Source organism: Pinus tabuliformis, chromosome 4_2 (assembly GCF_031772625.1).
Source record: "Pinus tabuliformis cultivar Carrire ecotype Pingquan chromosome 4_2, CPIR1, whole genome shotgun sequence".
NCBI lineage: Eukaryota > Viridiplantae > Streptophyta > Pinopsida > Pinales > Pinaceae > Pinus > Pinus tabuliformis.
In genome coordinates this window covers 79,260,992-79,275,089 of record NC_142304.1, presented here as the reverse complement: position 1 = coordinate 79,275,089, position 14,098 = coordinate 79,260,992, and the positions used below count along the sequence as shown (strand labels likewise).

Genomic DNA, 14,098 nt, shown 5'->3' with positions numbered 1-14,098 from the left:
TCGACATGGCTTTAGCGGGGGATGAGGCAGATTATGTGGCGGCGTCAGAACCAGGATCAGTAGCGGCATCAAGGAAAGGCAAGGAACCAATGGAAGGCACTAGTCGTGCAGGTCGACAAACTCGTGCTTCCATTAGGTCCACTTCTATTGTCATTGGTGGCATTGATACTGAGGTTGCAGATCAGGCTGAGGCATCCTCAGACTCTGAACCAGATGATGTCTATGTAGCTCTTGATGATGATCCTGTGTCTAGTAGTGGTGATGGACTTGATGATTGATCATGTGTACACTGTAGACTTGTAGTAGGCCAATGGCCTCATAGCTTGCAACATTGTTTTTGGACTTTATAGGCCATTTAGAGCCTCATTTCTTATGTATTTTGCTATTTTGTCGATGATATGTATTGCACTCGGTGCCATTTTGATATATTCACCTTTGCATGGTATATAAATGAGCAAACTTTGCATATTTTGTCTCTATTGGCTTGGAATCATGGTTTTACATCTTAAAAATAGTTTTGTTTCATTAAAAATTAATTATTTAATGTATTTTTTTAAAACCGGTTCGTTTAGACCAAACCAGTCCCGGTTAGACCGGTTCCGGTCGGTAAACCGGTTCATTAGGTGGACCAGTCCGGTCACCGGTTCCGGTTTTAAAAACATTGGCGCTATCCCTTTTTGCGAAGAAAAGGGGGTGTACTGCTATGGGGAGTTGACACGTAGTGGTCAACAGAGTCTTTTAAGGTAAATTACAGATCCGATTCAGTGATTTACGCAGAAAATTCTAGCATGCAAAATTTTTGACCTAAGCTAGATCTTTGATGCCCAAGTGGCCAAATTTCTAGAAAATTTAAATTTTGCAAGTTTAGAGTATTTTGACCTAAGAAATTGGATTCGTTGCCCATGCCTCATGTGTCCCGAATCGGGCGAATCAGACATGACTCGGTGGGACACGTGTTCTCTGGATCGTGTCCAAGCGTGTCCCATCAGGGCACCTCGTGTCCGGATGGGGCACCAACGTGTCCTGATTCCAGGACACTTGTCACGCTTTTTTGACCTCCGCGCGACAATAAAAGGCCGATTTGGGCCATTCTAACTTCACAATACTCATTCTCTCTTGCTGTGGGTTTGTTGTGGGTGTGTGAGAGTGAAGAGAAAAGGGTGTGGGAGCATTTTGGAGGCGATTCAAGCAACAAGTAAGTGCATTTTCTCTCTATTTTTTTGCATTTTTATTACAACAGTTTGCATGTGCATTTGTTTTACAAATTTGTGCATTTTTTCTTTATTTTTTTACAGCATTCATGGCTCAATCAAGGGCAGCAGGGAAGGGGCAAAGGAAGGGGATACAAAGGAGGAGGATGCAACAGATGCAGAGATGACATTGGATACAGAGGAGGAGGATGCAGCAGAGGAGAGCAATGGTGACCATGATGATGAGTACAATGATGCTGATTTTGATGATGAGGATTGATGACTCATGACCTACCAACTGCCTTGAGGCTTGTAGTTTTTTTGTATTTGCTATTTCTATTTGCCATTGGCATAACTACTACCAATATAACACATTTTGATTTTGATGACTTAATGAGAAAACTACAATGTCTTGTCTTTCTCCTATTGGATCATTGATGAATATTGAATATGTATTATGTCACAATTGTATTTGTATGCATAATGTTACTTTGTAAAACTTACATGATACAAATTCGTTGATTCAAACATAGGTCTTCATAAGATGTAAGTTTTACAAAGTAACATCACGCATATATATATATTTTAATAAAGTAATATATAGTGTATCCGAACGTGTCTTGTTCCGAGGGGTCAACGTGTTCGTGTCCGACACTTGAATCCCTGTGTCCCCGTGTCAGCTGACTTAGATTTGGACCAACTAAATGTGATTTTAGGGCTTATGTATCATTCTTATGAAACAAAAATTACAACAGTAGCAAAATAGTGAGAAAACTAGGTTTTAGAGAGCAAACCTTAGGCCCAAGGCCCTATAGATTACTTGCCCGAATTTGCCAAAGTTTCTCCAATGTACTTGGCATATGAAAACACAAGATTTAAGCCAAAATTGTTGCAAAACAAATTGTTAGAGACAAAATACCAATTCTTGGAAGAAACCCTTGTTTGCAATGAGATCTAACCCTTTTATGGCTTATGGCTTTCTTAATGCTTGCAAAATAGATCCCAAACACTAGCCTTTTAGGCTGGGTAAGGGCTAGGGCCTTCAAAAAATGAGTTTTTTTTTCCTAATTTGAAAATAAACAACTTGCAAAAATAACCTGAAAACCCTAGACGTCTAGGATTTTTGAGGTCTCCAACAATGTTGCGAACATCGTGATCGGGATTAAATCGGCGAGGGGGAAAAATCGGTAAAATCGGTAAAATCAGGAAAAAATCGGTAAAAATCGGGAAAAAACTGGTAAACACAAAAATATTCATTTTTTTTTCAATTTTTTTAATATCTAAAGAATCTACAACATAAAATAAATGCATTGACACATAAATATGATAAAAGAACTAATATATAAGATGTGTAATGTCATTTGCAGTGTTACATCACACATAACAGTGAATCATGTCTTGAATACCAAGTCCTGAGTCCCAACTCAGCCTCAAAATATCAACAAAAAATATAATAATGTATCTCATATCATGAGTCATAATGTCATATACAATGAAATGAACCAAATAACTAATACTACTGATTTCTTCTGCCCCTTTTACGAAAAATGCAATAGCTTTCCCTCTAGATGTAGATGGCGGTGGAGTTGGCAGTGGACTTTGCTATGCTCTAGAAGCTGTAGAACTAGGAGCTACAGGAGGTAGACCACGTCCTCTACTAGTGATAGGGATAACCTGGGTAGTTGGTGTCACCTCCTCCTCCTCCTCCTCTACCCCCTCCACTACCTCTTGCTCTAACCAATCAACGATAGACTCCATGAGAGGCCTTTCGGCCTCAACCCTCCATGCAACAGTGATGTCAATCCCATCCAATGGATGGCCTCCATATCAGGTGTCCTCTCAAGCTGCCTCACCCACAATCGAAGATTGTAGTAGATGTAGACCATGTCATTAAGTCGCTGAGACTCCAACCTGCACAAGGGTCATATAATAATAATTATAAAAAAAGTATTATTTAATGAATTCAAAAAATTAATAGGAAATTTGAAATATTTTAAGTTTTAACCTATTGCGCTTCTTGGTGTGTATTTTTTCAAATACACTCGAGTTGCGCTTGCATCCTAAGGAGTTACATGTTTGGCTGAGGATTCGAATGGCAAGCTTTCGTAGATGGGATACTCTGGCACCATAGCGAGTCCACCATGCATCTACAACAAAATTACAAATAGGATAAACATAAGAAAAGAAATGAAATTTGAAAGTTGAAGCAAAGTATGAAGTTATGAACTGGAAGAGACAATGAAATTTGAAACAAACTAAAAAAACCTAGCATTTTAGTGTTCTTATCAACCACAAACATCTCAAAGCTAAATGTGCCACTTGCCATCCTGTATATCTCCATTTCTTTGGAGATTTCTGCACGTTTTGCTGGAGATTGCACCATCCTTTGAACACAGGTTAAGAATCCATCCATGATCTCAGCATCAAATAAGAACCCACATGGGTAAGAAAATGCGGGGTTTAGGGAGATCCCTGTAGCATGAATGGGACGATGGAGTGTGTTGTTCTATCGTTCATCAATCACTTCCCATAGGAGTTGTTTCTGAAACCCCTCATCTCCCTTATCATCATAGTAGGCCCGAATGGATTCTTTGGCCCTGTCCATGGTCTCATACAAATAGCCCATTGCGGGCTTCTCACCATCAACTAATCGAAGAACTTTTACCAAAGGTTCAGTAATGCTGCACACCTCCTGCACTCCTGCCCATAAGTTTTTCTGGTATGAAACTAATCTGCATATGGCCTCTCCCTTTGGTTTGCGACTAAATGTCAAAGCACACCACTCATATGTATGAAACATTCTCTTCACATCCCACATAGAATTCAAGAGGGATTGTAGAGATATAAAACTGGTGTCAAATCGTGTAATGGCGGGGCGCACCAACTCCTTGTTGTTGGTGAATTTTCTCATCAAGCTAAGCATACATGCATGATTATATATAAATTTTATAATGCTTTTTGATGAGTCAACAATATCTTTGACAAAGGAAGTTTTTTCTATGTCTTCCAACATCAAATCAATACAATGTACAACATAAGGTGTCCAAAATAAAGTAGGATGCCTCTCCATAAGCATCTTGCTAGCATCAACATAATTTGCAGCATTGTCCGTTATGACTTGGACAACATGTTTTGCACCCACCTCCAAAATAAACACATCCAACAAATCACATAATAATTTTGCATCTTTGATATGTGATGATGCATCAACAGATTTCATAAACATTGTCCCCTTGGGACAATTAACCAAGAAGTTTATAAGGCTTCTACTCTTTTGTTCGATCCAACCATCTGACATCACAGTGCATCCTGTGTGTGCTTATGATGTCCTAAACTCCTCTATTCTCTTGGTGCAGTCAACCTTTTCATTTTGAAGAATGTGGCCTCTAAAGTCATCATAAGAAGGGACTTTGTACCCTGGGCCAACAATTGCAATATCATTAGTAGCAGGCTGGAAAAATGGATTATTCCTTGCAACGCTGAAAGGAATATCACTCAAAAGAAGAAACCTACTCAACAACTTGTCAGCGTCTTCTTTCTCCTTTTTTTTTAATAATTGAAGAGATAGATGGTTGTGAACCAGACGTGGTTCTAGGAACAAAATATAATGAGGAAGCTACAGGGTTGTTTGTGGATACTGATGCTTAAGTAGAACCAATGCCACTGTCATATTCACCTCCTAACACTCTATTCCCTACTAGTTGACTCTTCAGAGCTGACTTGGACAATTTGGTTTGCTTTATTTCTTCCAATGATCTGAGGGCTCTTCAGATGATTTCCGGATTTGTATTGGTGCAAGGCCCTACCTCATGTCCAGGGATTTGTGCAAGGTGATACTTCAATTTATATACCCCCCTGTCATATGATGCCCACACAACTTGCAAGTCAAGTTTGATCTGTCAAACCCTCCATCAGGTTCACCAAATTCCCACAGAGGGTCCAATTTTCTTGGCATGTTTGTAACTTTGTTAAACTCTTGAGTTTTCATGTAAGACGAAATTTGAAGTTGAGCGTAGGGCAGAAGAAAAATTGCAAGTTAAAAAAATAAAAATAAAATTTACATACAACACTGGTTTTTTTACAGAAAAAAACCTCAACTCAATGCAACAATAATGGAAAAAATGCACATTCAAACCCAAGCAAAAATAATGCAAAAAAATAGGGCACAAGAAGAAATTAAACTTATAAATCTAACAATCAAGTTTTTGCATTTTTGACTAAAATGAACCCTCTCCACTCTATGCAAAAAAAATGAAAAAAAAAACACAATCAAATCCACTCAAATCATTGAAAATCAATGGGTTATAGAAACCCAAGCAAAAACAAGAAATAAGCCAAAAAAATGGCCAAATTTGGTGCCCATACCTGGAAACCACGCTTTGCTGAAGAAACTTGGTCCAAACTCGAATTTTTCTTGCTTGGGATGCTAAATTCTTTCACTTTTCTCCTCTCCTGCCCTTGTAGATGACTTCTTCTCCTCCTCAGCTCTCAAACTTGCCCACTGTCTGAAAATAATGACAAAAAAAACCCAAAATCGGCTCTTAAAACTTGTTGTTTCCGCCCGACACGATTTTTTTGTAAAAATCACGATTTTTTGAAAATAAAAAAATCACCAAAAAAATCACATCGCATCGCATCGAGTACATGCGGGGAGTGACAGGTACATTGACATAGGTGGGACACAGGTCAATACAGGATGGCATATCCGTAGCCGAGGGTATCCAATGGTGTGCAGGGTTAGGCCTTGGTGTACAGTGGCATGTCCAGGAGTACTTGGATGATTGGTGGTATGCAGGGGTGTATAGTGCCGCACAACGAGGTCTTGGAGTGTTGCCTCTAGGGAGATCCTTGGACGGAAACACTAGGTATACCTTTAGGTGTAGTTCACCCAGGATCGTCAGGGACACAGATGAGCGATACTTGATGGTATCCACGGGGACTCACACGCCTGACCCTCTTCAACATCCCTCACAGGCTCAGTCGATTTTGTTGTCGACTTTTTGCCCTTTGGGCATGAGCAGTGGAGGAAGAGGAGCTTACCCGAGATATTTGGGTGACACTCAGTGCACTAGGGGGGAGACTTTTCAGCAGTGGCATTGGGTTGTTGTGTCAATTGACAACCACAGATTGGGGGATGAGGTGATCATCTGCAGGGGTGGCATATCGTTCATCACCGAGCCTACGTCTAAGGAACTAGTCACAAGGGAGACATGTGTCACTCTTCTCTCAGGGCATGTCGGGACCATGCATGAGCAGAGGATATCGGGCACGACTTAGGTAGTTTCCCAGCATGTGTCCAGGTTACAGACCTTATATTGGCACATTATCGAGAGGGCGGATGGCAGACCCAGGGGAGATGGTTGGCAGGGATAGGAGGGATCCACATACCCTGAGTCGATTACAAGTGTCAGATACCCTTCTTTTGGTTGCATTAAGGGGGTAGTTGTTTGGCACACATGGCTTCCAACGATCATCGGTACTACACGGTGGCAGGCACCTGGCGTATTGACATGCATCATATTAGCCCACGATATATGGAGCCTATATAGTGATCACATGCAGGGACTAGAGATGAGGGCTAGAGGGATTCCATCGGTTGACAGGGCTATGCTGCAACAGGTTTGGCTATGGGATACAGGGATTCAGTTGATCGATAGATCACTCGTGATGAGCGGAGTCGTGGCAGAGAGTGATATAGTTTGCTCTTGGGATGACACATGGGGTTCACAGAAGGTTTCATCATATGGGGAGGCAGACATTCTTTGTTGTTGCATAGGTTCGGAGTTAGATTTGGATGGATAGGCCTTGTTACCATGAAGATACCCAGGCAGGATGTGTCTCACCTCTTTCAATATTCCACCATCAAGTTCCAGGAGAGGAGGATACTGACTACGCACGATGGGTAGTATGACATAGTCAGAGTAGCGCATCGTCAGCATGGTGGCACCACTCTAGGACTAGCAAGGAACTGGGGCATCACAACTCTTCACAACTCAGTAACCTTTGGGGATGCACTAGCTACTGCAGGGGTAGATCATACAAATTTTCCATTAGGCTTTAGCGAGTCACTAATGGAGCAGGGGACTACTGGTACTTTCACCGAGCTGGATAGTGAGTGGAGTGAGGGGAGCTTAATGTTGCACATGATTTCTTGGGATCCTGTTATTGAAGGATTCTTTCATATCAGGACAGTACAAAGGTCATGCACGATCTAGTGGCACATCTGGGACCCTGACACATTTTGCAGTGACAGTGGGGAGCAACAGTTAGAGAGGATGCTTGCCCAGGCATTGCTTGAGGACAAGCGATTTTTGGTGCATGGAGGAGTTTGCCGGATGAGGATGCCACCTAGGAAGGTGAGCACATTTTGGAGCATCCAGCTTTAAGGTTGCTTGAGGGCTAAGTTGCACGAAACACTGAAACGTTTTAGAGTTTCTGAAACGGGTACGTTTAGAAATGTCACCTCCCAAAAATGGAAACGTCGGCCGAAACGTCTCTTGAAACATCATATATATATATATATATATAAAAGAAGTGAATAACACATTATCTTGCAAGAAAAAAAGGAATAAGACCCATATATAATAATTTAAAAGGAAAAACAAGTTTATATTAACTGTAATAGATGATTACATAATGGTCGAGTTTCAGCCAAGTTTCGACCAAGTTTCAGAGTTTCATGTACGGCCCGAAACGCCGGGTTCTTTGAAGTTTCATGCAACATAGCTTGAGGGCAAGCAACATTTGGGAGGGGAGGACTATCATGTCCCCTCTCAAATACATTTGTAACATGGTGCTGCTACACAATTTTGGCTAAGATAGAGAACCCATCATTTTCGACTTAGCGACTTAGGAGGCAATTCAACTTTATTTGGTTTCTAGTGGAATGTGGGGGCTACCCACATGCGAGTTCGAATTGGCCCATTCGAATAACTTGGAGGGAATGTCGAATAGGTGGATGGAGGGGGCCCACATGAGGCTAGGGAGGCCCAAGGAGTTATAAGGAGGGAGCAACTCTCATTTTGGATTCATTCTTACACCTTGCAATCAAAATTACTTGATTGTTCGCTCTGCTGTTTAGCTAAGTCAACCGACTATTTAGCACGAATCTCTCAAGTGGGAGATTCAACCTCTACTTCGGGGGACCATTCGTGTCCACCCTAGAGAGGCAGTTCCATAAGTATTTCAGGAGTTCTGGGAGTGTGTTACAACACTACCATTAAGCCACAACAGGGAGTGCGTATTTCTAGCTAGCTGGAGAATACGTAGGGGGGAGTTTGGAGTTATCAGTGATGAAGCATTTACCGGGAGAGTTATAGGATTAAGAGAGCAGCAAAGGGCCAACCTTTCTTGTGAGTTCCGGAGCCAGCATCCCAACGGTTCGAATTACTGGGATTGGAGATAGCGCAGAGGGCCAATCCAACAATTTCGTGGAACTAAGGAGTAGGTGCCATAGGTCGGAAGCCCTTCCGGGTTAGCCCAGTACTTTGGGTCCATTTTCAAGAGGATTTATAGGCAGATTCCTGTAGGTTGAGTTTTGCAGTGGCAGCTGAAGTTGGGCTCCAAGGGGGTCCAATTTCCGAAGTCTAAACCAGCCAAATTCCTTTCGGGGTTTGCCTGGGTTTTGGGCAAGGATCACACTCTTAATTTCATAGAATTTTCTGGGCAGATCTAAGGGGTCAAACAGGAGTCCCAACTGAGCCATTAGTGAGAGGAGCTAAGGGGAATTTGAGCCAAAATTTCGAGTTCAACATTTGGCCAATTCCTTCGTGGGTTTTTCTGGGTTTAGGCCAAGGAGCAAGGAGCTGAAATCTCATAATTTTCTGAGCACGGGAAGCAGTGTTTCCAGCCCTTCGAAGTCAATAGACAACATAGTTCAGTTTGGTGCAGCAGTGGTAGCAGCCTTCAGTTCCGCATTTTATCACCTGGGTTTTTTCATGCTTGTCCATTGAGACAAGCCCAGGTGCACCATTCTATTTTACTATTGTATTTTCTCCTGAATAAGTAGTAAAATGGCTCAACAGTTCTCTATTTCCAGTGTTTCCATGGGTGCTTAATGTATATTTCGTTTTTCTGATTGCTGGATTGTTTGCATGCTTTGTATATTACTTATATCCTTGTTTAGGAACATTACATGAGCTTATCTTCACCACAACTATGATACCATGTTAAATTTTGTAGATTTAAAATTTAATTTCTGAGATCATAAACCATAGAAGATAATCAATAAACAACAAGACACAGGATTTGGTCCAAGACCAGGGAAAACCCTTTTTAAAATGATCTTCTATTAGATCGTCTTAAACGCTTTTTAAACTTTGGTGTAGCTTTTGGTTCTAGGTTTCCTTCAAATTTGTAGTGAACAATAATTTTTGCACTGTGTGTGGCCAAGGGTTGATTTGTGGTCAAAGACCATGGAATTGGAGAAACTCTAATAAATGGCCAATGGCCTGGTTTAGAATTTGAGGCTTTGATACCAAATATGATGAATAAAGTTCCTTCACAAACAAAATATTGAAATTGGCTGGAACGTAAAGAAATCCATGTGGACAATAAATATATAAAATGTATATAAGAAATTGATATAAAAAATATGATGATTGATAATGTTGGGCCTTCTATAAATACTCGGCAGAAATGGCCTTTGTTTAAAAGTCACATCTTTAAGTTGAGACATGTCCTTTCATGTGTCTCTTCATTATATATATATATAATACAGAACTTTGTGACTATGTTTCATCAATGGTACAACAAATCTACAAGAAAGTATAAATGAAATTGTAAGGCTTGTTTGTAGCACTACAGATATTGTCTAAATATTACAGTTGACATATAATTATCTCATTATGTTCTATATTTCACGCAAAATAATTCTTAATGGTGGACTAGATTTTGGAGTGACGTCTCTCTATTGTAAAAGGCCTTAAGTCATTTGCATATGCTTAAAAGTTAATATAACATTCTTGATATTACTTCAAATATAGATATTCTAAATTATTATTTTTAAAATGGGAGCCAATATTTTTTATCTTGTATGGAATGTGTGTAATCTTGTTTCTTAATAAAGTTGTTTGATTGTGTTCTTCATGGATGCGATACAGTTGGAGCTTATCCTAATGTACAAAACTTGTTTGGAGAGCTTGGAATCAATCATAGATTACAGTGGAAGGAACACTCGATGATCTTTGCTCTCCCAAATAAACCTGGACAGTTTAGCCGTTTTGATTTCATGGAGGTTCTTCCAGCACCCTTGAACGGTATGATAATCTTCTCTAATTAGAGAATACCTCATGCTTATTATAAAAACTCACATGGATACGTATGGTTCTTGCTTCCTTGTTTTGTTGATACTGTGAACTTGAACATTTCTATAAATGTCGGAATTAAAGTTAAGTAGAAGTGTGAAAAATGGTTGTTCCCTGTAAATGTTTTTCGTTGTTTAATTTTTTTGAAGGCACTCTCTTCTATATTTTGTCTCTGAGTTCCTCATGTATTTTGTTGTTTGTCACATATCCCTAGTTGCCACTTGACAAATGGTACAAGTTGAGCACAATCAAAGGTGATCCATAGCGAACCTTGATACTTGACTGTCTGCATTATTTGACACCAATCATAGCAGAACATGATAGGATCACGAAACTCCAAAACTGATTGGCCAATGTCTGGTCCATCTTTTATCACCTGCAAACTACAAGGATTATAAACAAAATAACTATAATTCTTTATGAAATTATATCTAGTAAACCAATATTCAAGAATTAGCTTTTCTTCAGGGTGGCTCTGCATCTTCTGAAGCATATCTTCTTCATCTTGATGGGAACTGAAACTGAGAGGCAACTGAGAAAGCCTTCAAACTGGAAACCTTGACTTCTTCATCATTATTCTGGTTAGCTTCTCTGGTCAGGATATCAGCTAAGCTATTTTTTTTAACCTTGTTTATATTGGATTTCATAGTCAAATCCAACAAGCCACATACTCCATCTGAGAATGTCACTATTTCCTTTTTCAGGGAATCTTGTATTCTCAAGCATCCCTTTCATATATTTCAGATCAGTACGAATAATGGACCTTACTGGCTTGAGAAAAATTCTGAACGCAGCAATATAATTTTCAATAGCAAGAATTTCGTAATGACTGATAGGATACGTTAGTTTTGCATATTTGAATGTACAAGAAGCATACATGCAGACTAGATTTCTTACCATGATGATTTTGTAGGAGAATACCTGAACGAGTAGTATTTGAAGAATCAATCTCTAGAATGAAATTTCTTTTGGCAAGCTGAGACTGGGTAGGTTCTGGACTTTCTTGTTTATTCTTTTTACTGATTTAGTCATTTGAGTAGTCCATGGCTGTTGCTTCTTTTTAAATCTTCTGTATAGACAGGCTGCATCATCAGCTTGATCTTTGTAGAAGTATCTGATGTAATTTATGTCTGCTAACTCTAAGAAGATCTGCAGCTGATTCCGATGTATTATGATATAAGGAAACTTGAGAAGATTCTTCAGAATGTGATCCTGCAGTTTAACATTGCCTTCATAAATTATTAGCCCCAGAAGTTCTACTGTGGTCTTTTCATTTTTTGTTTTTGTAGGTGAAAGAACTAGACCATGTTCATATACTACATCACAAAATATTTGTAGATGCTTCTTGTGTTCCTGCAAATCTCTGGAACAAACTAACAATCAATATATATTATGACAAAGGGAAGATGTCCAAAAATGTCATTCATTCTTTTTTGGAATTCAAAGGGGGATCTTTAAATCCAAATGGCATAACATGTCATTGAAGCTGTGCCCATGAGGTACCACAATGCCTGTTTTATCTCTGTTTATTTGGGGTAGCATCGGATGTACTCTAGCCGCGAAAATTGGTGGAGAGGCTAAGGCACATGAGATCTCCAATATCCAGAAGGGGTTTGGGCAGATTCTAAACAGTTTGGGAGATTTTAAAATAATTAATATTTTTAATAGAGTCCCTAAGTCTAAACTTAGGGAAAATAAAATATTAATGTAAATTAATATGTGCCATTGAAAAATATTCTAGCAGAGCATCTGTGGATTTGATTATATCTTCTACTTGCTGTGTGTTGTCATCATAATCTATGTGCTGTAAGGCATCTTCATAAGCTAATATTACTGGATCATCTGAAGATTGCTCATATTTGGCTTTAAGGAGTGTCAACATTTCATTTGTCAGCATTAATTTCTTTCATCAGCTGTATAAGCTGCTGCTTTTTGTCTGTAGCTCTTTATTCTAGGTCTGTGGTATGCGCTTTTCTGGAATGCTGTCTTTCTTTATGCATAATAATGCCTTCTTTGGGACAACAGTATATGAATCATAGGGCATCTTCAGTTTAGCTAAGACTGATGCTCTGTTATGTATGCTGGGAAGTAGAGGGGGATTGGAAAAAGAAAGGGTCCACCATGCTTCTAGACCATTTGGATTCAAAAGAGTAGATTAGAGAATGAAAAGAATGGCAAGCATGAAGATACAAGACATGAAGAGACTGTAGGTGTTGGTGCAGAGCATGAAGCTGATCATTAAGATCAAAAGAAGAGTTATTATGAATAGAAAATATGTTGAGAGCTAAGTCACCGGACACGTGCCCTCCCTTCCTTGTGTCGGACACGACATGTGGGTGACACATGTCCGACATGAGTTCGACTCGTGTCGGACACGAACCCTGCTGGTGTCCTGAAATTTGGACATGTGTTCTGCGAAAAAAAACATCTTGAAATCGATTTATTGCCTCATTCTCACGCAATTCAGTCACAATTTTGGAGCTCTCAAAGGTTTTGGAGTGCAGCTAAGGGAAATTAAGCAATGTTAGAAGGGATTCCAGGTGTTGGGAAGTAGATTTGTATTGAGAAATAGGTACCAAGGAGGTGTTTCCTAGTGTTTTTTGGCTTTGGCCAAGGAAAACATGTGAACCCAATTTTAGTGTGACTTTATATGGTTATTAAAGTCATGTGACTTTTTAGTCACTTCATGAGGTACAATGGAAAGAACAAAGTTTGTTCTTCAAGTTAAATACTCCAGAATGCTTGGAATATGTAGATCTCCATTGAGATACTAGAATATATAGATTAAAATGTATGAATGAATGATGTTACAATTGAGAGTGAGGGGCCTACTTATATTCTAGGCAGGTGCCTCTTCATGGAGAGTCACGTCCCATTTATACATGCCTCTTCAACCTAATTACTAATTAACTAATCATTATTACAATTATCATCATTATTTATATTTAGTATACTTTACCTATAACATGGCCTTCCTCTTCAAAAAGCTTTGTCCTCAAAGCTTGCTGATGAAAATACTTGATCTCTTTTTTTGTTTCGAATGTCTTCTCTTCTCGGAACTGTCATCTTCGTTGACACAAGTTGATATGATCCTCTAAGTGACAAACAAAATTGTCGCACTGAGAAGGGATCAAACCATCCTAGATCAATCTTCTGTGGAATCTTGCAGTGATTGGAAACTTGAGATGAATTGTTATCACATGAGTGGATTGCACTGACATTAGTATTCTTCGGAACATCAGTTTGTTGTTTTTGTTCTAAATACGTAGCTTGATTGAGTTGTCTACTCTCGTGATTCAGATGTCGATAAGGAATTATAGTGATTTGATCTTTCCTTATCTTGTTTGTGTCGTTTTCTTGATTTATTTGAACTACCTGATTTCCTTTAGCTATGGAAGTTGAATGGTTCATTTTTGGATCTTCACTTGAATCTTTTGTTGCTGGAACTACAACTTCTAAGTACATCTTTACTTCAACTAGTTTGTTTACTTCTTGAGTTGTGTTATTTGACTGGATCGGTATTTGTTGTTTTTTTGTCAACTTGAATTTCTACATTTGATGTTTCCTTCTTGATAAGTTCTTGTACCTTGTTTTCTAATGACT

The 14,098-nt window shown here is 39.3% G+C and overlaps 1 protein-coding gene across 11 annotated transcripts in view; it reads left to right on the top strand.

Moving 5' to 3' along the window:
• Positions 1-14,098, top strand: part of LOC149168301 (15-cis-phytoene desaturase, chloroplastic/chromoplastic-like) — a 300,807-nt gene that overhangs the window by 88,747 nt on the left and 197,962 nt on the right. For all 11 annotated transcript variants that reach the window (XR_016259746.1, XM_089428225.1, XM_089428224.1 and 8 more), the window contains exon 5: positions 10,292-10,447. Coding sequence is in view for 10 of the 11 variants with exons in the window: in XM_089428225.1 (XP_089284351.1) it covers positions 10,292-10,447 (156 nt within the window). In the remaining variant the exon portion in view is untranslated. The remainder of the gene's footprint in view (positions 1-10,291; positions 10,448-14,098) is intronic.